Source organism: Notolepis coatsorum (genome assembly GCF_963971535.1).
Source record: "Notolepis coatsorum genome assembly, chromosome: 10".
In the NCBI taxonomy this organism is placed as follows: Eukaryota; Metazoa; Chordata; class Actinopteri; order Aulopiformes; family Paralepididae; genus Notolepis; species Notolepis coatsorum.
Window position 1 is genome coordinate 56,819,608 of NC_140174.1, and position 27,539 is coordinate 56,847,146.

A 27,539-nucleotide genomic window follows, 5' to 3' on the forward strand; every position below is an offset into this window, starting at 1 on the left:
ACACTAAAATGTGGAAATATAACAAGTGAAATGGGACACTTGATCTTTTTCTTCTTTTTTTTGCACAGTTCTGAAAACATTAAATGTTTAATATAGGCATGTAAAGTAAAAAAGCCTTACTGGGACACTTTTCTTTACACAGTTCAGTGACATGTCTTGTTTATTTTGGCTATAAGATGATGTGATGTCTTTAGAAAGCTAAGAAAATCCTTGTTTCAATAGTATATGAAACTCAAAATAATAACTTTATTTGTATAGCACTTTTTCATACATGCCCTTTGTTATTAATGTTTCACACTTTGTTTATCATTTTGGAAATAAATTCTATTTGAATAAATTGATATTTTTGAAAGCTAACCTCACCTTTTAATTGCCAAATAATAACATACACTCTTACCAGGGATCAAAACAATGCCATTTACTGCTTTTTATATAGAAATAAAATGTATATTATGCATAATTGAGTTTGGAATTTTGGCCCGGCCCTATTTTCATATTTTCAGTTGCTCATTCGGCCCCCCGGGAAAAATAATTGCCCACCCCTGCTCTATGGTCTAGTTCAGTGTGGCTCTATGGTCTAGTTCAGTGTGGGTCTATGGTCTAGTTCAGTGTGGCTCTATGGTCTAGTTCAATGTGGCTCTATGGTCTAGTTCAGTGTGGCTCTATGGTCTAGTTCAGTGTGGCTCTATGGTCTAGTTCAGTGTGGCTCTATGGTCTTGGCTCAGTCTCACTTCAGGTGGTCTCGACTTTAACACTGCTTTCATGTAAGTACGGTAACCTGAATATGGCAAATTAGTAGCTGATGGCCCCCTGAACCAGAACCTTTGAGTAATGCTGATCTATCTTATGTTTCTATGTTATTATTAACCCTTTCACTGCCACTACCGAATGGTTAACCCTTTCACTGCGACAATACAGAAGGTTAACCCTTTCACTGCCGCACGGCAAAGGGTTGACCCTTTCACTGCCACACTACTGTGATAGTAAAGGGTTAACCTTCTGTAGTGTGGTAGTGAAAGGGTTAAGCTGATGATGTTGGTTTACTTGATGGGATACATCTGTTGTGCTTGTTTCAGGTGGTGCGAATGGTCATGCGACACCACGAGGATCTGAGGCAGAAGGAGGAGAAGGCGAAGAGAGACGAACACGCCAAGATCAGGAGAGTTGCCTCTTCCATCGCAAAGGAGGTCCGGGCCTTCTGGAGCAGTGTTGAGAAGGTACCGTTTATTCAATCTGGAAACTGCGTTCACGACGAAACGCGCTTCCGTGATTTGACACGCTTCCAAATGCAACATACCTTTGGTTGGGGGGGGGGGTTGAAAAATCGAATTGTATTGGACAATTATTTTGGCGTTTACCATCAAGTTGCAGAGTGACGCAACTCACAGATTCTGTACTTTCTCCAGGGAGAGAAAACAATGGATATTTTTTGTGAATTTGTATAAATAGCAGGCAAAAGGAGTGAAATGGAGGAAAAATACTTTTTTCACACATGGTTTGCAAAATCTCACTAGAAACCTGTTCAGACTGTTTACTTGGCTTGGTTTACTGGATCTGGGACTGTTGTTGATCCCCTCCAAGATATTACTGTCAAGAAAATGTATTACATACTTATGTCCAAGTGAGAGGAAGTTAGATGGATAATCCATAACGGTGGATACAAAATTACTATAATAATACAATTCTATTATGAAATTCATTCTTCATCTGCATTAAAAATTAAGCTGTTGAAATGTTTTCTTAAAACAGGAAACTATTAAATGTGACTATTCTCTCACATTTAGGCTCATTATGTAAGCTATATAGATATAAAACTCTGTTATTGAACCTTGGGCTTTTCCCCTCCATCCTTAAAGGTGGTGCAGTACAAACAGCAGTCCCGCCTGGAGGAGAAGAGGAAAAAGGCTCTGAACCTCCAGCTGGACTTCATCGTGGGCCAGACGGAAAAGTACTCTGACCTCCTCAGCCAGTCCCTCGCACCCACTGGGCCGTCTGAAACCGCACCCTCGCCACCCAAAACATCTCTCCCATCCACCATGGACGACGATGGTGAGAACCTTCTTTTATTTTTTTTATTTTTTTATAAACTCACTGTATGGATTTATAAAATGACTCACAGTCTCCTTGTTGGATTGTCCGGTCCTGAATCTGTGGCTCAGCTAGGGATGTTGTCATGGCTACACTGTCTCCAGTAACTTCCATTGAGCTGAAAGCCTTGCACAAACCCAAGGACTATAGTTAGTTATCATCAAGGTCGCAGTGTCTTCCATCCACAAGCTCATTGAGACTTTGGTACCATTGTTCCCAGAGAGTTTTATCTCTGTTCCGGGCTCGATCTCTAACATGCATCTTAGTTTTATCTTTGGTCAGTTGTTAGTCTGTGGAACAATGATTTAATCTATATTAGGGCTGGGTATCTGCACTGATTACCTGTTTTGATTGCAATTCACAAGGTCCTGATTTTATTTAGATTTGATATTGATTCAATTAGGCTCCATGACGCTCAGTTTCAGGTGTCCAGCACCTGCCATTAGTGATGCACGATATATCGGCCGATATGGCCGTTTTTTTACACATCGGTATCGGTCCGATATCAAGATGGGGCCAATAAAAAAATATATATATATATATATATCTTTTTTTTCTTCTTCTTTTTACATGTTTTGGCCTTAAATAGTTTCAAAATATCAGTCATTTCTGAAAATAAGTTACAAAAGTACAAAAAAAAAGCGTTTTGGAAAATAGCTCTTTATTTGATTATCATAAAAAATTGTTTTCTATACAGAGATATCGACATCGGTAAATATCGGTATCGGCCAGAACAGCAATATTAATATCGGTTATCGGTATCGGCCATAATATTCACATCGGTGCATCACTACCTGCCATTGTTATCAAAATATGTTATTTGGTCAATTGAGTTTCCACTGTAGTTCAGAAACTATAGACCTCTGCACTGCAGGACAGGAGGCACAGTGGAAATAACATGGAGTGAAAATCTTCACACATCCATTGAAAAAAGGCACAGATTACCTTTTGGATTTTGAAGGTGCTGTCTTATAAATAGCCTTTTCCAGTGTTTAGCATTGTTTTCTAGCAATGCGTGGTTGTATCAACAATGTCTGTGTCTCAGATTCTCATTTTGGCGGATTGCTCTAGTTCAGATATCACGAGATCCTCCCCCACTGAACTAAGCCATTCTGATTTGACTGTTTTGCTGATGTGAATAAGCCACTGATCTGCATATCTCAGCCCCTGGTTGTAGTCACCGCCCACAATCAACAATTCGCTCAACAACGGAGCAGTGGGAATAATGCGGAAGCGGTTTCCCTGTCCCCGACTCTCCCTCTCTCTATCTCCAACCTGCATTTTACACACAATCGCAGCCGCTCACACAGTGCACACACACGCGCGCTCACGTCCCCGACTCTCCCTCTCTCTATCTCTCCAACCTGCATTTTACACACAATTAGGGATGCTCGATATTGGCTTTTTTACCGATACCGATATTCCGATATTGTCCAACTCTTAATTTCCGATACCGATATCAACCGATACCGATATATGCAGGGTTTCCCCCCCCAAAAAACTGAATAATTTCAGGTAACTAATAATTTCACTGGATATATATATATAACAAATATTGTTATTGTTATTTTTTTTTTTAAACCGATACCGATATTTTCCGATATCACATTTTACTGCCGATAATATCGGACATCCCTACACACAATCTCAGCCGTTCACACAGTGCACACGCACATGCACGCTCACGTCCCAGACTCTCCCTCTCTCTATCTCTCCAACCTGCATTTTACAAACAACCACGAGTCGAGCCGCTCACACATGCACACACGCGCACTCATGGAGCGATCTCTCTTTCTCTCTCGCTCGCTCGTTCTCTCTCTCGTATGTATCACGCTGTGTGGGTGACTGTCACTCAAAGCGCTTTGCAAGTATGGGCGGAGCCCAGCCCAAAACGGCTTGAATTCTTGAAGTGGAAAAATGCTGCTTTAGAGTACTTGATTAGAAATACAAAACAATGAATTTTTTTGAAAAAAACCTTACAGATGTGTTCCATAGACTCACAGGAATTGTGTAAAATTGCCCAAATAGTGAAAGGAATAGCAATACGGGACCTTTAAGAAGATTTGATTAGAATGAAACGGTTTTACATTTCCTTCTATATCGTTTCTCGGCCCTAACCCATTGATTTCAGGGAACACGGACCTGTTTAGCGACCGCTGGGTGTCAGACTAGCCCAAGCCTGTCTGGTTAGCCCGTTGCCCACGTTACCAATAGCTTTTAGTTCAGATGGCCGTGGAGGTAAATAATTACTTTGGTGTCGAGGGCTTTACTCGGCCACAAGGAGCTGCTCGTTGGCAGCAGTTCACTGTTGTGTGCCAGGAGGAGCACGGTTGTGCGCTCGGTTTATTTTCTGGCAACATCGCGACGGTGCTGAAGTGCGCTCAGTTTCATTGACCTCTTAAGGCTCGGCTGTGTCATAGAAGTCGGACATGAGTTATTTGACTACAGATGTGCAGATGTGCTTTTAGCCAAAATGCCCCCAGCCACGCCGATAGGGATATAATTAAATTGTGATTGGCTCAAAAATAAGACTGCTGCTTGTGGCGCAAATTAAACTCATCAATCCAGAGTGCTGTTGTTTACGTGGGTAGCAGTCGCATGTCTGGTATCCCGAGTGAGAAGGCTTTCCACAGCTTTTAACATTCCTTTCTGTCTTTCTTTCCCCCGCATAGACCGAGACTTTGAGCCTCCCTGCGAGGAGGAGGACGACGAGGAGACCATCGACGTGGAGGAGCAGCAGGAGGGGAACGACGCAGAGACACAGAGGAGGGAGATAGAGCTACTGAAGCAGGAGGGCACTCTGCCCCTGGACCAGCTGCTCAACACCCTCAAGCGCTCACAGGTACCGTACCAGTGGACCGCTGCAGTGGCCGTCATAATTATCACCTGGAAGGTTGTTTATTAACCCTGTGCCTTACCTTGGCTTGTATTCGCTAACATTTATCACATGTGAGAGAAGAGTTTGTCCTGCCCCCTAAATCTGTGATGCGACACCAGTGTTTTAGTTCCATAGAGAATGAGTTGGAAATGGATTATCTTGGAGAGTATCCAGGATAATCCCCAGGACTTTATGGGGGAGATATGGGTTACATTTGGAACCGATAGTAATACTGTAGTTATTCGTTGTTTCACTCATTGTTTTGTTTTCATTTCATAGACGTTGGAGCCGCCCCAGGCTGTACATTCATATGACATCAGAGATGAGAATCCTTGCTCTCTGGTTTCTAGCTTTAGGGCGAGTTGTTCATTTTCATAAATACTCTAATTAAACTATCCTATGTGTCATTAAACGATCCTGTACCGTGACAATACTGTATGTGAATCCTTTTAATTGTGCAGTAATTCCCCATAAAAGACATGTCATGTGTCTGGTTTTAAAGAGAACGGTGCACCGCAGTCATTTACTTACCGTACTCACTAGCCCCGCTTTTGGCGTAGGCCACCAACAGAGACCTGTGTCTGGCCAGCTCTGCCTCCAGGTCGCGGCCGACCAGGTGTTTTCTTGGTCTGCCTCTTTTCCTTTGCACTTGTGGATTCCAAGAGAGGGCATGTCGTGTGATGCTGGATGCAGGCTTGCATCGGTCCCAATCCCATCTGAAAGAGGAGGGAGGGGCCGGAGAAATAACCTCTCTGCGGAAACGTGAACACGGCAGTCATTACCAGTGATGCCACAGATTACTTGTAAAAGTAATCTGATTACTGATTACTGATTACTCCTTTAAAAAGTAATCTAAGTTACTTTACTGATTACTTGATTATCAGAGTAACTTAGTTACTTTGAAAGTAACTAGGTTACGAAGTCGTCGTCGTTCCCCCAACAGTTTTTTTTTAACCGCTTTATTGAAAGTGCATAAATTGTTTTTAACTTGTTTCTCTGCACATAACGTAAATTGTTAAACTAGTGCTTCAGCTTCTGTACCATCAAGTATGGTAAAGCAACAGTCTATGATGCTCACAGCATTAGAGCAGCCAGCCAGTGGTTTTACAAAACCAGTGTATCACATCTAACAAATGCAGGCTGAACTATTCAATTATATCAACTGTAACTATTAAATTGTTTTTATAAATGTCTCTCTATAAACATACAATCAGTCTCTCTTTAACATGTAGTAGTGACTGAGGCTACGTTTAGACGAGCGTTTTGGGGTGGAATTCTGAACAGAAACCGCAAAAGTCATCTTGCGGTTTCACTTTTAATTTTGCCAAGTGTTTTGGGGTGGAATTCTCCGACGACGGAGCCCTGCTGTCACACGATTGGCGCATATGTCACATGACGTGCTGTGAAGACCCGCCCTACTCTGCCTCTGATTCGCAGACTGTGGATGGGGAATGTGATTGGACCAAAGCAGAGTCACTCACAGACAGAGGGTCCAGTCACGCCGCGGGACACATTCTTGTATTTAACCCTTTCACTGCCACACCACGTCACTCCCAAATAAGAAAAACAGCTCAAAATGTATTTTTGACTGTCGAAAACGAAATAAAAGACTGCATTCCGCCTGCATTATGAATTTATGATGAGATAGTAACGAAATAGTAACGCACAGCCACTTGGACAAGTAACTGCAATCAGATTACTGGCTTTTAAAGATTAACGCGTTAGATTACTATTTTCGGGGAAAAGTAATCAGATTACAATAACGCGTTACTTAGTAACGCGTTACTGGCATCACTGGTCATTACATATAGAATAGAAATACTTTTATTATCCCGAGGGACATTTTACACTGCAAATCGCTAGGGCTGTACCGAATGCTTCGAAGCTTCGATCATAATGTTGACTTCGAATTCTAAATCAACATGCAAATTTTTTATTTTTTATAATATTTTTTTTAAATTCTTTTAAATTTTTTATTCAATCTGTTTAAAGTACCAATGGGGGTTTTCTTCACAGTTGCAGTTAAAGATTAGGCTACACTAATATTATAATATTATACTATAAGACGTCACCATCACTTTCATACCAACCGTGTTATTGGATTATTTATGTTGACGAAACTGATGAGTTATATTCATTAAAGAAAGTTGATTTAATAAAAGAAAAATACTAATTTAATCAGATTAATCACTTTATTCAAATTGAGGATTTACCGTAGTTAAAAAAAAACTATTTTAATTTTTTGTAAGTACTCTTTTTTTTTAATAGACATTCGAAACTTCGTTCGAATACTTCAATCGAAGCTGCGAATGTTAAAAAAAATGACATTCGGTACAGCCCTACAAATCGCTCAACATTAAACATTTAGACAGAACAGGTCACGAATAAACAATTAATATCATCTGATATAAAACAGTGAAGTTGCTACATACTACTTAGCAGCCATCTTTTAAAGCCATTATGTTCCCTGAACAACCTCCTAACCCTTGATATGGTGGAGAGACCATGTTGACGTTCAATTCAGTTTGATGTTCTATAGGCAGAGTTGATGTTCACCCAAAACTACAGTACCATGAAACATTAAACACGGAGTCCATTTTACTGGCTGGCTAATGCGGGTATATCTACACATTTTGACAAATAAACGCCAGGCTCGATAAGACGCTTGGTCTAAATGAATTGTTTTCGTGGTTACCACAGGTGTAGTTTTAGTTTTTCATCATAATTTACAATCATAAGTCATAATTCGGGGAAACGCAGCAGCAATACCGTTCTCTCTCCCTCACCAGCTGATGTAGTGACGCACAACTGGCCACTTAGAGTAGCTCTATCTATCCCTCTATCTGTCTCTCAACAGGCACACAATACAAAACAAATCCATCTACCGTGCAGTGCACAGTGATCATCTGATTTAACATTGCTCTTTGTCATCGCAACACAATGCTCGCTGGTGCATAATGCTACAAACTACAACATAATAACTACAAACGCAGCACAACTGTCATTCATTCTACTCAAACCTTCTGAGAGCATCTATTCCTCCCGACTCTTTCTCTTTTTCCTGCATGAGGTTGGTGCTGCTCTGTCTCAAATGAACGATTCATAATCGATATGTAATTTGATAGCTTCACTCTTAATATACTCATGCAGGTTTGTGATTATACACAATTTGATAGTATTTCCCCATCTTTGCTGCGCTACAGATTTGTGCTAAAGGAATTAAAAGCCGGCCTCTTATAGACATCTGTCCCAATTATAGACTGTTTGTGTTCAATGATTGAAGCAAATAAAAGCCTGAGCTATTAATTGAAGAGTTATGGTATTCCTGTTGTTGTTTTTGCACACACCAGTTAATATAGAAATAATAAAGCAAATAAATCACTGTAGAAACATAGCTTTTCCATGGTAACACCGCAGGAATACTATAGTAATTCTCCACACATTCTATAATATTCTACTCCAGAAATACTATGATGAATCACTACAGTATTTCTGTGGTGAATCTAGTGTGTACAAAAAACCCACAGCAATACCATTGTGATCTGGGTAGACATGTTGAGGTTCAGTTGAATGACTTTTGGTTGTTGTTCCTCAGGACTCAGGCTCAGGGGCAGAATGTTCTGATGATGCATCATCCACTTTGGTGGAGGAGGAAGATCGGGAGTTCTCTGCCAACGAAGAAGATGGTAAGCTTGGCCTCGAAAAGATGTTCTAGTTTGCATTTCTCTGGGAGTAATCATGCAGTAGGAGTTAACTTGAAGTAGACCTTGCTTCTAGAGCTTCCGCGGTTACCGCGGTATCCCTGTTACATCACGCCCACTGCAGAATTAAGCTGAATACCGCATCACCGCTGTTTTTTATAATAATAATAATAATAAGAAGAAGAAAGGGTCGGGGGGGGGGGAACCGCCGGGCGCTACCACCTCTGTCCGCGACACAGAGTGAACGGCACACGACCAGAGGGGAGACTTCGAATCCCCCCCGCCTCTCCCCGTGAGGGAGAGGAGTTGGGAACCGCTGCGGCGCGCGAGGGGCTGGAGCCACAGCGCGCTCAGGTTTTATGGTTCTCGTTAAGTCGGGCTCGCCCGGTCTTCCCCGGCCGCGGCTCACCCATCCTTTCGGGGGGGATCCGGACACCGGTCGGGACAGAGCCCTGGGTACTACAGGTATTCACTCTTGGTCGACAGGAAGGGGAGAGAGGCGCACGCCTCAGCTCCTCAACAGACCCGTCTACCTCGAGTGAGCCTCACGTTGTACCTCACTGCAAGCGTCAATAAACAGTGTTCACTGTTCAGTAGCCTATGTTGTCTGTGTTTCACTTTCAATAACGAATGCGTGCTTGCCGAATCCCAAACAATATTCATGCTGCAAAGTCATCCTCTAAAGATAGACATTTAGACTAGAGGCAGACAGCAGGCTATATGCTATACAGAATAGACTACTAAAAAAATAAAAATAAATAGCTTCGCAAATTTGTGCGGTAAGGAAAAAATCAATACCGCGGCAGCCCTACTTGCTTCATACGTTTTGATTTAGATGTATTGTTTTTGCTCATTTATAAATTAAAATCAGAAAAATAATTGGTAAAACATATGCAGGAAAAGTCCAGAGAGATCCTCCACAGGCTTGTTGGGGGCCTTCCCCTATACAACAGTTTATACTATATGAAAACAAGCACTTCTCTTCATACAATATAAATGGCATACAATATACTTAAAGGAACATGCCTTCACATTACATTATGCGCTTATTGTGTTCTCCAGAGTCAGACAAGAAGATGGATAGCAATTTCCTCTATGCTTTCAGCAGAAAGCTATCCAGCTGCAAGTTAGCCTAGTTTAGCACAAATTAATGGAAGTGGATATCAGGGTTCGCACAAGGTCCTTGACGTGCTAAAAAAGAATAAAAAATAAAAGTCAGGCCTGGAATTCCTTAAACAGCCCATTTTTTAACAAGGTGCTTAAAAAGTTCTTGAAATTCAAATCAACCATTCACATTGAATGTTTTGTTCATCCATGATCAAATATTTCTGAATCAAGAAATCGTTTATTTTTGTTCTGTTTGAATCAAATCTGACGAGTCGCTGTCTCGCTCGCTCCAACTGCTTTTCCTCATTTCTTTGCGTGTGATGCTCTAGCTTGCTCTAGCTGGCAAGCAGACCAAGAAGATGCTTAAAAAAACTGCATTTAAAAGGGAATTGTATCCTTCGAGTGACATCCTTGAAAATGAAAAATAGTGCTTGGAAAAGTACTTAAAAGTCCTTGAATTTTATTTTGCAATGTCTGTGGGAACCCTGGGATATGGACCAGCTAGCCTAGCTGTTGACCAAAAACACCCCTCCCGGAGTTTTAAGCTAGTGCCAGTGGTCCGTATCTGCTTCCATTCAGAGTGTACTGTGAATGATTGACTAATGAGCTTCTCTCTCTCTCCTGTGTTCAGCTGAGGACGAGGAGGACACCATCGCAGCGCAGGAGAAGGTGGAGGGGAGCGTGAATCATGCTGAGGAGCTGGATGACTTGGCCAAAGAAGGTAGAACATCTGCTCCAGGGCTGTTGTACCGACTAGGACTGGGAACCACCGGAGGTCCCACAATGCAATCACAATACTAGAGTCACTGTATTGTAATATCGCCATATATTGCGATTTATTACCTTTTTTCAACTGCAAATTATGTCCCCAACGGAAAGCTTTATCAACATTTGCAATAAATCTGCATCATCTGTTTTATCTAATAAGATAATGTGATAAGATAATGTGATGGTGTCGGTTCACCTCACTCTTTTTTGTTTCGTTTTTTGCAATTTCTATTGCAGCAAAATGTGATTGTCAAGCCAAAAAAAATGTCATATTAAATATTTTATAAATACTTGGCATCACTGTTCCCTAGTACTAAAACCAGATTAACTGTTTTAGTAAATGGAGTCATGTGCAACGAGTCAGAAATCAAAGCAGACACTTTCTGCAGTTTTGACGCATTGAATGTCTCTTAACACTTTCACGGCCAACCACGACTATTGTCGGGTTATCTCGCCAGCGGTTGACCGCCAAAACCAGAGTATAGTCGGGTTTTCGATAGTTTTCATCACTTTTTCTTTTATTCGATTTTTCTATTCTATACAGTCTCACGGACCTCTATGTTACCGTTGGAAGCCATACTGAGACCCAGAGAGTGCAATACCGGCCAGATCCTGTTAGGTGGCAGTATCGCCTACCCTTTGAAACCCTGTTCCAGACTGTGTGTCACATCTAATGTCGTCAGGGCGGAGAATTTAGACCAAGCCAAGTCTAGCGGTTCATCCGAGCACTTTGAAACGCGTTCAGCACACTTGAGGCATATCTTGTGCCACTTCATGTCAGGGACCCGATGGACATCAATACTGGAAATCACGATCAGACAATTGGAATATTCTTCTTGGAATAACCACGATCAAGGCTAAGGACTATCTGACGTCAATTCCACCTGATTTCACATCGATCCAGCCGATCAGCGTATGTAGTATTCAAAACTAATGCCGTTGCTGGCGATCGGAGCATCGAAAACCGACCCCCCCCCCCCCTTTGATGCATTCATGATGAAACATAATACCTATTATATACCTTTGATTTGGAAACGGTAGCGTGTCCAGGCGAGAAACGCGAACGACTTTAGCAAAATTCACATATATACGCGAACGTATACATGAAAAAATTTACTCTTTTTTTACATGTTGATAGTTTCTGTCAAATGAGCCATAGTATTGTCTCCATAGCTATAATGTAGAATATAGATATAGCAGGGAGCTCCCGTAGCTCACCGCATATCTCTGCGCTATTTCTGCGTCGGGGAAAACCGTGCTCGTCACGGATCTGGGGGACACGAGTTCGATTCCCGGACCCGCCGTCATTTCTCAGAATGTCTTCCCCTGCTCTACATCCCATTTCAACCTGTTTCTGTCGGTCATGCTTGACCAGAAAAGCGATAAACGCTAAAAAATAAAGTTAAAAAAAAAGAATATAGATATAGCCCTGCAAACATTGTGACGCACAGTGAAAATCCCTATCTTTTAAAGCGTGGCCCATTGACTACAAGGATGGATAAAACGGCTGGTGCTGAAAGTGTTAACACTTTGAGTGCCAAAAACGACTTTTTACGTTTCTGGGACATTTTTCCTTTTTTTCCCGATATTTTTATTCATTATCCATCCAGGGAGCCTGTTGTTGCCATAGGGAATGAGTCTTGAGGTCGCCAAAGTGCAACACCGGCCGCATCCAGCTAGATGGCGGTATCGAGCACCCTTTGAAACCTTGTATCTTGGCTTGTGCGTCGATCTAATGTTTCCGGGTCATACATTTTTTTTTGCTCAGGCTGAGCGGTTATAACGGTCGGATTGAGAAGAATCAAATGCTCCCGATGCATGATGTGTAGTGGATTATGTTGGTGACACGATGGACATCAATACTTGGAATCGCGATCAGATAATTGTAATCTTCTTTTTGGGGTACATCCTAGTCAAGGTAAGGGCTATATGATATCAATCTTGTGTTGATCCAAGCATGTCTTCACCTCGATCCGAATGTGTGTGTGTAACGTTAGTCCACAACGTATGCCGTTGGTGGCGATCAAAGCATAGAAAAAACGCTTATAGTATAATACACTTATAAGGCTATTCCTCAGCACTTCAGGAATGACCCCACCCCAGACCGATCTAAAAACATACTTATATTCACCGCGGTATAACGCGCAAATTAATGCATCGGAAAATTATCTCTTTTTTGCATCTTGACCGGAAGAAAGTCACTGTCAAATGACCATAGTATTGTATCCATAGCTATAAGGCCTAAAAGAAAAAATGGTTTGGTTCCGGTTGCCGACCGACCCTGCCGATTTAGGTGCGACCCAAATAATTTTATGGGTAAAAAAAAATAAAAAAAAAAACATTTTTTTTTTTTTTACAATAAAGTTTCATAAAAATCTTAGTCAAACCTTTAGTATTATGGATATGAAACATGCTGGCAGAGTACATGCATCCATGTTGTCGTGAACATTTTAATTAAAGAAATTCCCTATCCATAGTCGCTGTGGGAAAAAATACAATAAAATAAATTCCCTACCTACCCATGGCCTTAACTGACAACCAACAGGAACCAAACAATTTTTTCTTTTATGCCTAATATAGAATATAGTTATAGCTCTACAAACAAGGTGACGGACTCCTATCTTTTAAAACGTGGCAGTGGGGCGGTCAGGTGGCGTAACGGAGATTGCGTTCGTCACCAAACCCCGGAGCGGCTAGATTCGCCTGTTCGAATCCAGCTCACAGCTCCGGGGTTGTCACCAGCTTGGCTGGCCGTTCACACTAATACAATTGGCAGTATTAGAGGGTGGGAGAAGCTGGCGGGGTGGGTCCGGGTCGTTGTAAACAGCGACTCCTACAGTTTGGTCGGGCGCCTGCTAAGCGAGGATAGGACTTGAGTGGGATAGTGTGATCCTTCCACACGCTACGCCCTCTCAATGAGAATCCGCGCTGCCAGGTGAAAAGAAGCAGTTGATTGGCTGGACGTGTGTCGGAGGAAGCACGTGATAGCCTCCACTCTCCCAGACCGACTGTGGGGGGTAAGTGCGCAGCGACCAGGAAGGGGATTGGGAATTGGCATAACGACTAACATTGGGATGGGAGAAGATCGGAGGAAAATAGAGGGGGAAAAAAGATTAATAAAAAAAAAAACGTGGCAGTGAATAGATGGGGCCCGAAAACAGCGCGGCACTCAACGTGTTAATAGAGACAATTGATTATTTATATCTCACTAAGTTTGGAATGTTCTAAGGGCGCGTTCACACCTACCCTGTTTGGTCCACTTTAAGTGGACCATGGTCCCTTTAGATCAATAGTCCGTTTCGTTTGTACAGGTGTGAGCACAAACCGAACTATTTTGAGGACCAAACAACCGAACCATGGTCCATGGTTAGTTTCAAAGTGGACCATGGTGCGTTTGCTGTTGGTGTGAACGCGATTGTACTTTATATAGTACCTAATCTAGAGCAAATGAGTGACAGACGCCTAGTGACAGCTTGCACGCGACCCAACTCAAATGAATGACAGGCGCGCGGACAGTCTCTCTTCCTCTCTCTCTCTTCCTCTCTCTCTACTGATCTAGACTTGCGCCGCGTGCGGACAGTCTCTCTCTCTCTCTCTCTCTCTCTCTCTCTCTCTCTCTCTCTCTCTCTCTCTCTCTCGTCTAGTCGACTTGCGCCGTGCTCGTAATAGTATCTCTCTCATTGCGCTGTCGGCAACTGTTTACGTTTGTGAGTGCTATAGTCCAATAGATGAACGACTTGGCGACTGTATGTCCTTTGTTTACAAATTAGATCCGCACCAAAAAGGGTAGTGTGAACGCAGACCAAAATCAAACAATGTATAATTTTCACATTTGGTCTACCAGAAAGTCCGGACTATCCGCGGACTTTCAGGTGTGAACACGCCCTAAGTCTACATCCTGCTCTGTAAAATGACTGGATGGGATTGTTCCTCTGTATTAGATGACACTTAAAGGTTTAGTGCAAGTTACAGCAGTGGCTCAGGAGGTAGAGCGGTCATCTGGTGATGTGAAGGTTCCTGGTTCGAGTCTGGCAGCGTGTTGGATGTGTCCATGTGCAAGGCACTAAACACCTAAGGCCAGGGACAAACAGGACGCTGAAGCACCGCAAAGTGTTTATTGTCAAGCAACTGCTCTGTTTCAATCACATGTAGAGGCGCTCGCGGCTTGTGGAGAAAACTATCGCTGAAGATCGCAAGTCTTTATTCAGTTGTTTCCGTTTGTATTTTTAAATGTTTTCAGAACAAACATACAAATAAAATGGTATAAACGGTCCAATTGTAACTTGTAATGTAAAGGAAACTGGCCGCTCTTCCCGATGCATCAGGGAGCTTTGGTGTCCGGTTGGTCTGGTGTAACTGTGTGTGTTCATAAATTATAAAAAGCACTATTAATGCAGTCCATTTACCATCATGGGAAACACTGCAGTGCACTGTTGATGGATGTTTAACAAAACCCAAATCTAATGTACCCCCCCCCCCTCAGGCGACATGAGCATGGAAGAGTTACTGGAGAAGTACAAGGGTGCGTACACCTCTGACTGTGAGGAGCCCTCTGTGTCCGGCTCCAGAGGCAGCTCAGAGTCTGAGGCGTCTGGAGATGAGGAGGTGGAGACAGAGGAAGACGAGAGCGATGTGGAAAGCAACTCTTCCTCCTCTGGTAAGGAAATAATTAACTTAAGCTTCTTGTTGGTAAGAAATATGGTTACCTGTCCCACGCAGTGAACCCTTGCACCGAGAACTGTTTTATCGAGAACGAGTAATATTTATTTTGACTTTGTGTCGAGGGCCTGTCCTTTTATTTATATTTGTAATACATCTTTGTCCTTTTATCTAAATCCTAATTTTTTACATGTGCATCAGATTCACCAGAGGAATCGGAAGAAGAAGAGGTGGAAGGCGAAGAAGATAGTGAGAAAGATGAAGAAGGGAGCGAGGAGGAAGAGGATGATAGCTGTGGAGATGAGGGCATGGAGATCCTGCTGAAGGAGGGAGACAACAGCCCTTCCTCGTCTGGCCCCCGGCCCAAGAAGGAGATCAGCCACATTGCCGCTACCGCAGAGAGCCTGCAGCCTAAAGGCTACACCCTGGCCACTGCCAAGGTATGGGGGTCTGTTGGAATCGGAATCGGAATCAGAATCAGAAAGGTCTTTATTGCTTAGTATACCTTTCACATACAAGGAATTTGCTTTGGACGTTACTGGTGCGACATTAGCGGACAGACATTAACAGACAGATAATACAATAAAGTGGTGGAGTAAAATAAAATGAAATATGAGCTAAGTTAAGCACAATAGAATAATATATTTATGAAATAAAATATAGGCCAGGGCTGTACGACTGTATATAAGAGGTTGAATAAAATTATATGGGATATAAACTAAATTAAATAGAGCACAATATTCACTGACATATTCAACCTGTCCTTAGAACAGTCGGTCATCCCCACCTGTCTGAAACAGTCCACCATTAACCCTGTACCCAAAAAATCCACGCCCGCTTGCTTTAACGACTATCGCCCTGTAGCTCTCACCTCTATAGCCATGAAGTGCTTTGAGAAGCTAGTGAAGGGCTACATCTGTTCCTCCCTCCCCAACACCCTGGACCCCCTGCAATTTGCATATCGCCCCAACAGGTCCACGGAGGACGCCATAGCCCATGTGCTGCATACAGCAGCATCACACCTGGACAAGAGGCAGGGGAACTATGTGAGAATGCTGTTCATCGACTATAGCTCAGCATTCAATACCATAGTCTCCATCAAACTCGTAGCCAAGCTCAGGGACCTGGGCTTGAACTATGACCTCTGCCAGTGGGTCTTGGACTTCCTGACAGGAAGACCCCAGGTGGTGAGAGCAGGCAACTGCATCTCCTCATCCATCACTCTCAACATAGGGGCCCCCCAGGGCTGTGTTCTGAGCCCCCTCCTCTACTCCCTGTACACACATGACTGTGTGGCACAGCGGAACAACAACACAATTATCAAGTTTGCTGACGACAGTCGTGGTGGGCCTGATCTCTGCAAACGACGAGAGGGCCTACCTGGAAGAGGTAGTGCACCTGGCGCGATGGTGTCAGGAGAACAGCCTCTCCCTGAACGTCAGCAAAACTAAAGAGATGATTGTGGACTTTAGGAGGTTGGGGGCCAGGGACTACAGCCCCCTCAGCATCGACGGGGCACCGGTCGAGAGAGTGAGCAGTTTTAAGTACCTTGGAGTCCACATATCCGAGGACTTGCCATGGACCCAGGCATTAAAGCATTCCGTCTTGAAACGGATTTCCGTCAATTTGATTCGGAGTCGTGACGGATAATATGATTTGTAGACGGAACAACATAAGCACCCGCCAAGCGCCAATGGCAGGCAGGTTTTAGGTTTGGCGAGTGACATTTGCTGCGGTGTGTTTTGGTTTTACGACAGTCGCCTTCTTTTGCAGCCTCGCCCGTCCTTGTTTACCGACGTCACATCCACCACCTGCTTATGTACCTGCTTGCACTGTAACGTTACGCACGCCTGCTATACCGGAGACTGTACTTTAGGAGGGGGTGGGTGGGGCGGCTGGGTGGCGCAGTGGGCAAGGCGCTCGCCACTAACGCAGGATATACTGGTATCGAGCCCAGCTCTCTGCGTTGCTTCCGGCTTGGCTGGCCGTCATACTAACACAATTGGCAGTGTTAGAGGGTGGGAAAGCCGGTGGGTGGGGATTGGACGTTGTGGACAGCGACTCCTACAGGTCGGTTGGGTGACGCCTGTACAGCAGAAACAGGAAGTATCGGGGGCAGTGTGAGCCTCCCACGCGTTACTCCTCGCCACTGAGAGTTCGAGCTGTCTGGTGAAAAGATGCGACAGGCTGCCTCGTGTACCGGAGGGGACACGTGATGCAAGGCTTCTATCCTCACTACAGCCGACCAGTGGGAGGGTAGTCAAAAATATATACATACGAATTTCAGCCTCCCGTAGGTGCTCTTTGAGAGCGGTTTTGAATGTGGGTAGGGAATAGGATTCAAAATCTTTTACGGCTGTGGGTAAGGCGTTCCACATTGTTGTGGCATAATTGCAAAACGTGTTTAGTCCCTTGCTTGTATGATAACAAGCCTTTTAGTTCATGGTGCAAAAAACAAAAAAAAGCCAGGTGTGTGTTTTTGCAACGTATGCCACAGGAAATTACAGTGTGGCAGTAATGGGAAAAGGGTGCTAGCTCACCATCAATCAGAATCTAGCCACAAGACTTGCATTCACGCTCTCCAGCACACAGCCTCCCTGCCTGGTGCAACAACCACAACAATAGGGTCTATAGTCACAGTCAGGACAGTAGACTCTACAAGTAGGCTCCCTTAAAACGCTAACGATACTAAAAAATACAGTGGAGGTTAAAATAAGAATATGACTTGGCCTGAAAAAATAGTTCAGTCAGGAGATTCTTTTTTTGCTTTAATCCCTTTGGACCACACACATTGACTGTAAATGCCTAGTCTATATGCGAAGTCAGTCCCCGTTTGAATATTTCTTTTAAGATTTCCAGTTCCAGTGTTCTATTGTCCATTTTGCATGTATAACCAGTTATTATATAATTAATTAGAATGTTAGAATTCATTTTAGAATGATGGAATCTGAAGTGGCTAATCCTTCATAAATTTCCATTTAGCCACTGGAGTTAGTTGCAGATTTGGCCGACGCGCATTCATCATAAAGCACTCAGAGATGATGTAAGTAGATTGACATTTATTAAACATAAACTCCGGTTGACTTTGCTAAACTAAATAAAATAATATCGAACAGGATCTTGACAAAGTAAATGATATAATTGGTCTGGCTTGATGCGGTCGAAAAACTATTGCACACCAAACGCCGCTGTCTAACTCAGCTGTCAGACAGTTCATTCACTGATTTGAAGCCTCCCCAAGGGGGGGGGGGGTGCATCTATGAGTGGATCTATGCCGCGCCCCCACAGTCATCAACAGATAAGTGTCCAGGTAATATCTATTTCAAGATTAATTTAAATCATACAGGTAAATACAATTTCATATCAATTATTAATATAATCCATAAATCAAAATATATGTTATGTTACATGTTTCCCATTAAACTCAAATTGGGTCAATATGGCTCCAACAGAATCAGTGTGACTGTACTCCTGAAAAAGTATAGTATGGTTTATTTGTATTGGGAAAGATACAGACACATTAGCTGGTTGAACAACATCAATATGTGTGGTAATAATGCAGATATTGAGTGTATTTCTGTGAAAATGCGCATGGCACACGCCTCTGAATCCAACCAAAGCAATTAAATTCGCTTCCCGCCAACGAGTCGCCCGCCTGCTCGCGGCCGGTGCGAACAGCAATGCCTATACCCACCCCGCCAGCTTCTCCCACCCTCTAATACAGCCAATTGTATTAGTGTGAACGGCCAGCCAAGCTGGTGACAACCCCGGAGCTGTGAGCTGGATTCGAACAGGCGAATCCAGCTCACAGCTCCGGGGTTGGTGACGAACGCAATCTCCGCTACGCCACCTAACCGACTGTCCTGGACACGTTTCAATGTGATCGAGTGCACCTCTAGGCTTCCCTGGACTAAAAATCTCCGCCCGATGGGGTTTAAATGTAACACACGGTCTGGAACAGGGTTTACTGCACTCTTGATACTGCCACCTAGCAGGATCTGGCCCGTACTGCCCCCTCGGGGTCCCAGTATGCCTTTTAACGTCAACATACAAGTCTGTGACATTGAATAGAATATTAAAATCGAAGAAAAGCTAAAACGATCCAAAAATGTATATACGTGGATGGCGCACAAAGTGTTAACGTTACCAAGCTAAAGGGCTGCGCTCTGCATAGCTTAATTAACGTGCATAACATACCTGTGTAGCGTTAAGTAACTTGTGTTCCGCTGGGAAAGTTCTGCATCACTGCATACACTTGGTTTAATCCAAACGTCCAATCGGAAACGTTGTATTATGAAATAAGACTGGTGAGTGCGAGTCACTCAACTCTCTTTTTTGCATGATTGATTAATTTCCTGATAATGTATGACAGTGACCCCTCCACATCTCGACTAGGCTGTTGTTGTCCTGTGTTCACGTGTGACTTTCGAATAATTGTAAACACAACATAGTACTGCGATATTCTGATATATATCACATTCTGATATATATTTTTCATATAAAATTAATTTTAAGAAATTAAACGGAAATTGAAAAATAAAAACAATGAAAAAGCGGAGGTTCGAACCCATTAATTAAGATTCGAATGCCAACGTAACGATGGCCAACGTACTATGTGTATGCCAAGAATGAGATTATTTTCCCTCACACATTGGCGTACTGCCATGATTTGCTCATGTATACATGTATAATTTATTTAGTTGAGGAACAGCCCTATTTAGTTTGAAAGCTAAATTGAGTCAGCAGGGAATGGCATGCTTTATCAGAAAACCAGTAATGGATCGTTTTACTCCTTAAATATCTATCTAAAAGATCCTATGTTGCGCTGCCCCATCCTGGCACCTTAAGTCCTATGTTGCTCTGGCCCTGCTCCATCCTGGCACCTTCAATCCTATGTTGCTCTGGCCCTCCTCCATCCTGGCACCTTCCATCCTATGTTGCTCTGGCCCTCCTCCATCCTGGCACCTTCAATCCTATGTTGCTCTGGCCCTCCAGCCTGGCACCTTGAAAGAGGATTCATTTTTAGTTTAACACTACTGAAATGCCTTCATTTGTTTAGCGCCTTTCCCTGTCGTTCATTTGCAAATTAGTAAATTAATGAACATACTAACTTAAATATGAGCAATTAAATTAGTAGGGAAACAACTAATCCCACAACTAAATATGAGGCATAATCATCCTATCTTTTGCTCAATAACAGGTGAAGACTCCCATCCCCTTCCTGCTCCACGGCACACTGCGAGAGTACCAGCACATCGGCCTGGACTGGCTGGTCACCATGTTTGAGAAGAAGCTGAATGGTATCCTGGCTGATGAGATGGGTCTGGGCAAGACCATCCAGACCATCGCTCTGCTGGCTCACCTCGCCTGTGAAAGAGGTGAGAGGTCGATTCATTACGCTTATTATGTGGAATAGTGTCATAAATATCGATTGCGCCTCCATTTTTGGACAGTGACACACATATTCTAGGTGCTGGTGGTGGGTGCTACATTAACACACACACACACCACTTGCTGCAAGCCCATTTACAAGACATGCGACAGAGCAGTGCCAGGCGTGCTAGCGCAACAGATTTAGCAAAGCACCTAACATTAAAGGACCGACATGCCGAACTTTAGTCTATAAAAACTTTCAAGAGGTTGGTTTCATCATCAGTTCTTGTTTCAACATCACTGAAGCATTAAAACAAGATGTCCCAGAAACTCCGATCAGGCAGAAATCAGACAGCTGCGTTGCAATTGATAGGGGAAATACTTTGACTATGGTCAGTAATTAATTAATAGGGTAATTCCTGGGAGGCTGGTAATAGCCCGCAACGTGTATTATACTAAATGCATTGTGTAACTGAGGGGTACAATTCCCTGACTGTATTATATAAGTATGGTATCATTAAACCACTACTGTCTTATGTACATTACTACTGGCCATACAGTACACAGGTATATTAGATGAACACTTCCCACAATGACACGGTTCCACACAAAACTGGGTTTAATAGTATTTATTAGCAGCAATGATAGTATATAACAATACTTTACGTAGGGTTGCGCTTATAAGGCGAAAGAATGTGCGTGAGCAAATCAATAACGTAAGTCCATTCTCATATTACGCAGGAGATAATGAATACAACCTGAATCTTAGGAATTATATCTATGGTACACTAGTAAGGTAGCGGGAGATACTGGTAGGGTCCCTCCGGTTGTAGGCCAGCAAGGGGAGAGGATTTGTCGGTAGTATAGTCTGGGTCAACGAAGAATAGAGAGACTCCAAGTACAGGAGACGGTGCAATAATCTCTTGATCCGCAGACGAATAACAGCTGTTCTCCGTGGCATGCAGCTCCGCATGGAAGAAAGCTAGCCAGCCTCAGGCTTCTGAGAGGCGGGCTCGACGTTGCTCCTCACAGGGTAAATCCCACACAATTGTGGGTGTAGACGATTCTCCGCTCCATCAATTACAGGACCAAAGCAAATATAATCCAGCCGAAAAGGGCTATGTAGTCGTCGGGTAGGTTATCCAGTGTACATGTCCACACGGTCCTCGTCTAGGGCTCCTCGGGTGAAGGCGCCAGGGTAAGCTGCCCAGCCTGGATAAGCACACTAGCTGGTACGAGGAAACGTTGGTGATGCTGGTCACTGTAGCCGCACGATACACTATACATAAATAGACTATTACTGAATTAATAGAATAGGTCGAACTCGACGGTACAGCGTTAAACTCTGATACTTCAGTTATTAGTTCGCACGCGGTCTCAATGCTCTATTTGGGGCCAAACAGGCCATACTTCACCGCACGTTGTATCGTGGGTGAGGCTTCAACTTATTGGGTAACATACTTCTGTATTCACCTGCGCCGTATTTATAAGTTAGGTGAACAAACTAGTACCAGCCCTATTCCTGTCTCGTATCCTTGCGCAGAGCCGTTCATGCCCAGGCATGTCTTTGACGGTGACTTTGAACTAGACCCTGGGGGTATGGCAATGGCGCCTAAGGGACCGCTGTCCAATAGGAGAACGAAATATTATGGTCTGTACTAGGTTAAAGGGATATTCCGTGTATATGTACAAGGAATACACAAGGGATATCAAACGATATACAAATATTATGCAATATATATCAATCAATAAATATATATATTCGGTTTAATCTGATCCTTCGTAACACATTGGCATTTCGTCCCTACACACACTACAATAAAAAAATCAAATGCATATGATAGGTATTATGTACCATCATGAATTCATGAAAGGGTGGTACATGATGTACATGGTTTTTTGATGCTCTGATCGCCACCAACGGCATACGTTGTGGAGTAACGTTACAGTAACACTTTCGGATCGCAATGAAGGCATGCTCGGATCAACGCAAGATTGATATCATATAGCCCTAACCTTGACTAGGATGTGCCCCAAAAAGAATATTCCAATTATCTGATCGCCATTGTCCGTCGTGTCGCCAACATAATCCATCCCACAACACCCATCGGGAGTGTTTGATTCTTCTCAATCCGTGCGTTATAACCGCTCGTCATGCCCGGAGAAAAAGAGCTGAGCCGGACCCATGTAACCGACGCACAGCCCAAGACACAACATTTCAAAGGGTGCTCGATACCGCCGATTGGTAGGATGCGGCCGGTACTGCACCTTCGGAGTCCCAGTATGCATTTTACAGGCAACATACAGCTCCCCGACATTGAAATCGAAAAAACATGTGATTGGCACTCAACGGTCGGGGCTCAGAAACGTGTTAACACGTGATTGGCACTGAAAGGGTTAATGTGTAATAATAATGACCAATAAAATGTGATTTTGTTTATTTTAGATAAAACTGTAGTAAGTGATACCGGCTCCTACCCCGTACGTGGGTCCAGACGACCACACGATGACTGTCTTATCGTAGCTTTTCTTGTGTTAAAAAATCAACATACAATAATTGACCCATTTCCCGGTTGTGTTCAGGTAACTGGGGCCCCCACCTCATCATCGTTCCCACCAGTGTGATGTTAAACTGGGAGATGGAGCTGAAGCGCTGGTGTCCCAGCTTCAAGATCCTCACCTACTTCGGCAGCCAGAAGGAGAGGAAGCTGAAGAGACAGGTAACAACCCGGTGTTTTATACCGAGTAGGGGTGCGATGATCTCAATACATAGCGCTTTCAGACAGACACGGTTCTGGCTCTGACTCCGTTCTGGAGTCTCAGAACCTTGGTGTTTTCTGACTAACCAGCCGCGTTCACACCAATTCAAGCAGAACCAAAGTTCCTCCGTCATCAACGGGGGGCGGTACTCTGGCGGAAGTAAACACAACACTTGCAAAATGGCAAATCGCATTGATTATCTGCGAGCTAATTTATTAATTATTTGGTCTGACGTTCTAGTGAACCCAGCCTTGGCCATCTCTTCTACAAGTTCTGCATACAGCTTGCTCTTTCTGGTACTACTATGTAGGGGTGGACGGTATAAACGGTATACGGTATAAACTGTATGAATTTGCTCTACGGTATGGATTTTGACTATACCGTGTAACCGGTAGGGCAGCTCTAAAATAGCAATGACGTCATGTAACCACAGCGCGACAATTTCACTCGCATTTGCCCCTAAAAATAGATAGAATTAGTCATAGATAATAGATATGTGCGAACTGGAAAAAGTTATTTAGGAGGCTTCGCGCAGTGGGCGTGCCAGCCCCTACCGCACGCATGTAAACACGGGTCTAGTAGTCTAGTGGGACGGGACGTACACGGGAGGACGGCGGCGTCTCCCTGAGCTAACGTTAGCTTAGCTACCGTTACAAAATGACCCAGTCAACTATTCACTTTTAGTTTAATACATGATGAGGCATTGTCTAACCGAACGGTATCTAGTCGGCCAGCTACCGATAGCTCCTGACATCAACAAACGCTCCACAAAGTCTAGTAGAGACGTGTATGCTACCTGTTAGCTCACGTTAGCGCAAGTTAGTTCACCGTTCAAAACTAAATGTCCCATTGAACTAAATAATTCACTGAGGCGTTGTATTAACGTTATATATCCGGCTAGCAGTAGCTACAGATAGCTCCTGATATCAATGTCTTATAACACTGATTCGATGCGTATTCGAGCTGAGGGCTTGCTGAGCACAGTTAAGTAACTATACCAATAGGGTCCAGGTGCAGCGCCGGAGAATCCTGGCCGTAGCTCTGCTCGAGGCTACTCGAGTATAGGTCCAGGTGCAGCTCCGGAGAATCCTGGCCGTAGCTGGAGGCTACTAGAGTACACACAGACAGTGGAGCTTGTTGCGTGGTGGCGATGTCTCGCAGATAATACAAGTACAAGTCTAATTATATAATATATATATTTTATTAAAAAAAAAAAATTATATAAAAATAATTTTTTTTTATCAAAAACGATGATACCGTGATATATACCGTTACCGTCTATGCTTCAAATTATACCGTGATATACATTTTAGACCATACCGTCCACCCCTACTACTATGTAGCTTTTCCTGGAACTCTGTTGATGCCCAAATCGGCCAACAAGCATTTTGTTTCCACGGCAGACCACTGCAAATAATTTCTTTCCACTGACATTGTTGTCAGTCGCTGTCTCCTTCCTTCTGTCGCTTCCTGTTCTTTCGCTTGTCTTCACAGCCTAGAATATGACACGCCCACTGATGATGTTACTGTTTGCAAGGAAAAACCAAAATGTTTTTCGTTCCAGCTGAGAACAAACTTTTCAGGTTCCGAACCAATGAATTTTCGGTCTGAACGCGCCGGCCGGTTCAAAATTAGGTTCGGGAACCGGAACCGGCACGGAGCCCTGCCGGGGTGAAAGGCTGACAGAATAAAAAATTCGAAAGAAGAAAAAGCTTGCAGTACAGTACATCGGAATTCTCATTCTCTTGCCTAGGTCTCTCGTTTATTTTACTCTGTTTAACTGGTGGTATGGTGTGGCTACTGCTATTAGAATAATGTTTTAAGGGTCATTTTAATTTTTTCTTTTTTTATCTACTTTTTCTCATTATTTTCAATTTTTCTCCCATCCCAATTTCGTGTTTTTTCCAATTCTCCCCTCCCCTGTCTTGAACGTTGCTCGCATATGCCCCCCACTGGTCGTTGTAGGGAGGATAGAAGCCTTGCATCACGTGTCCCCTCCGGTACACGAGGAGGCAGCCTGTCGCATCTTTTCACCTGCCAGCGCGGACTCTCAGTGGCGAGGTGTAACGTGTGGGAGGCTCACACTACCCAAACCATTTCCTGTCTCTGCTGTGCAGGCGTCCCCCAACCGACCTGTAGGAGTCGCTGTCCACAACGTCCAGATTACCACCCATCGACTTCCACCAGCTGACTCTGCCAATTGAGCCAGTATGACGACCGGTTTAAACCGGAGGCAATGCCGACACCCGGATTCGAGACCGGAGTCTCTTGCATTGGTGACGAGCGCAATCTCCGCTGCGCTACCTAGCCGCCCTGGGTCATTTTCATTGTTTATGATTTTGAGATAAAAAAAAAAAATTAATTATGAGCTAAACCAAGCGGTAATAGTATATATAATCTATAATTAGAGCTGTGTAGTATAAATAAACGCATAAAGAATCGAATTGTGACATCAAACATTTTTTACTATCTACTATATTATACTAGTAAGATAAGTTACTATATAATAAAACACCAAGAAATACAGGAGTTATACAATACAAGTACAATTCTTATATCACCAACATAGCATGTGATCAAATAGCAGGTGATCAAAGCACTCAGGGCAAATCAGTCAAGTCAGTAGCATGAATGAGAGAAAAAATAAGACTAAGAGTAAAAAATTTGCAAGTACAAAGACGAGGAAGAACAACATGTGAACCATGTCTCCTTGTGTTATTCCAGGGATGGACCAAGCCCAACGCTTTCCATGTGTGCATCACCTCCTACAAGCTGGTGTTGCAGGATCACCAGGCGTTCCGACGCAAGTCTTGGCGGTACCTGATCCTGGACGAGGCCCAGAACATCAAGAACTTTAAGTCCCAGCGCTGGCAGAGCCTCCTCAACTTCAACAGGTCCGTAGGGCAGGGTGGTCTTTTTTGGGAAACCAGAGTCCAAACAGCTGCTACAGGCAAGCTTTATGTGCACATGTAGCACCTAGTGTTGCTTTATAGAAGTGACCTACATCACAAGAGCAGCGCTCCAGGGCAGAGTGGGAAGACGTTTCACCTGTTGATGAGCTATTGGAGTAGTGATGTTGTCGGTTGTTGGCCATGTTCATAAGTTAACTATTTATACCAGTTGGTTCACACCTCACATTCAGATTATTTTATTGTCACAGCTTTTTTATATGTGTACATAGTATACATTAAGAAAAACGTGAGATGCTTGTTTTTCTCTGTTCCTCAACCGTAGTAGATTTGTAGACAACAATATACAACGATCTATACAAACTATACAATACAAGGTAAAAAAAACAGTGGATTCGGTCATTGTTTCCCATGATTCCATTTCCAACATTGTTTTGGTGATCTAACAGGCTTGTTGTGGTGATCTAACAGGCTTGTTTTGGTGATTTAACAGGCTTGTTGTGGTGATCTAACAGGGATCTACCAGGTTTGTTGTGGTGATCTAACAGGGATCTACCAGGCTTGTTGTGGTGATCTAACAGGCTTGCAATCGCAGTACACCGTGGCCAAAATCTGACAGTATAGAACTCCTTCTTATGTATTGTTGTTTCTTGGTGTTGTCTTGCTTGTGCTTATCTAAACACTGTTCCAACCTCTCTTTGTGTATCTCCAATCATAAGTTATCAGTCGATGTCATGGTCTTTATCTAAACACCGTTCCTACCTCTCTTTGTATCTCCAATCATAAGTTATCAGTGGATGTCATGGTCTTTATCAAAACACCGTTCCTACCTCTCTTTGTATCTCCAATCATAAGTTATCAGTGGTTGTCATGGTCTTTATCTAAACACCGTTCCTGCCTCTGGTGGTTGCAGCCACAGGCGGCTGCTGCTGACGGGCACCCCTCTGCAGAACAGCCTGATGGAGCTGTGGTCCCTCATGCACTTCCTCATGCCCCACGTCTTCCAGTCCCACCGCGAGTTCAAGGAGTGGTTCTCCAACCCGCTGACGGGCATGATCGAGGGGAGCCAGGAGTACAACGAGGGCCTCATCAAGAGGCTCCACAAGGTGCTCCGGCCGTTCCTGCTGAGAAGGATCAAGATCGACGTGGAGAAGCAGATGCCCAAGAAATACGAGCACGTGGTGCGCTGCCGCCTGTCCAAGAGACAGCGCTTCCTCTACGACGACTTCATGGCTCAGGCCTCGTAAGCTTTTTCACTTGATTCACTTAACTATGAATGAATTTGTTTTGGGTCTT

General features: G+C 43.6%; 1 protein-coding gene across 1 annotated transcript in view; it reads left to right on the forward strand.

The window, feature by feature from the left end:
* srcap (Snf2-related CREBBP activator protein) overlaps window positions 1-27,539 on the forward strand; it is a 114,272-nt gene that overhangs the window by 20,969 nt on the left and 65,764 nt on the right. Inside the window, exons 5-15 of the mRNA XM_084323048.1 lie at window positions 1,077-1,217; window positions 1,857-2,049; window positions 4,761-4,930; window positions 8,562-8,652; window positions 10,406-10,495; window positions 15,026-15,199; window positions 15,403-15,641; window positions 20,402-20,579; window positions 23,158-23,294; window positions 26,059-26,228; window positions 27,157-27,486. Of these exons, the coding sequence (XP_084179174.1) occupies window positions 1,077-1,217; window positions 1,857-2,049; window positions 4,761-4,930; window positions 8,562-8,652; window positions 10,406-10,495; window positions 15,026-15,199; window positions 15,403-15,641; window positions 20,402-20,579; window positions 23,158-23,294; window positions 26,059-26,228; window positions 27,157-27,486 (1,913 nt within the window). The remainder of the gene's footprint in view (window positions 1-1,076; window positions 1,218-1,856; window positions 2,050-4,760; window positions 4,931-8,561; window positions 8,653-10,405; window positions 10,496-15,025; window positions 15,200-15,402; window positions 15,642-20,401; window positions 20,580-23,157; window positions 23,295-26,058; window positions 26,229-27,156; window positions 27,487-27,539) is intronic.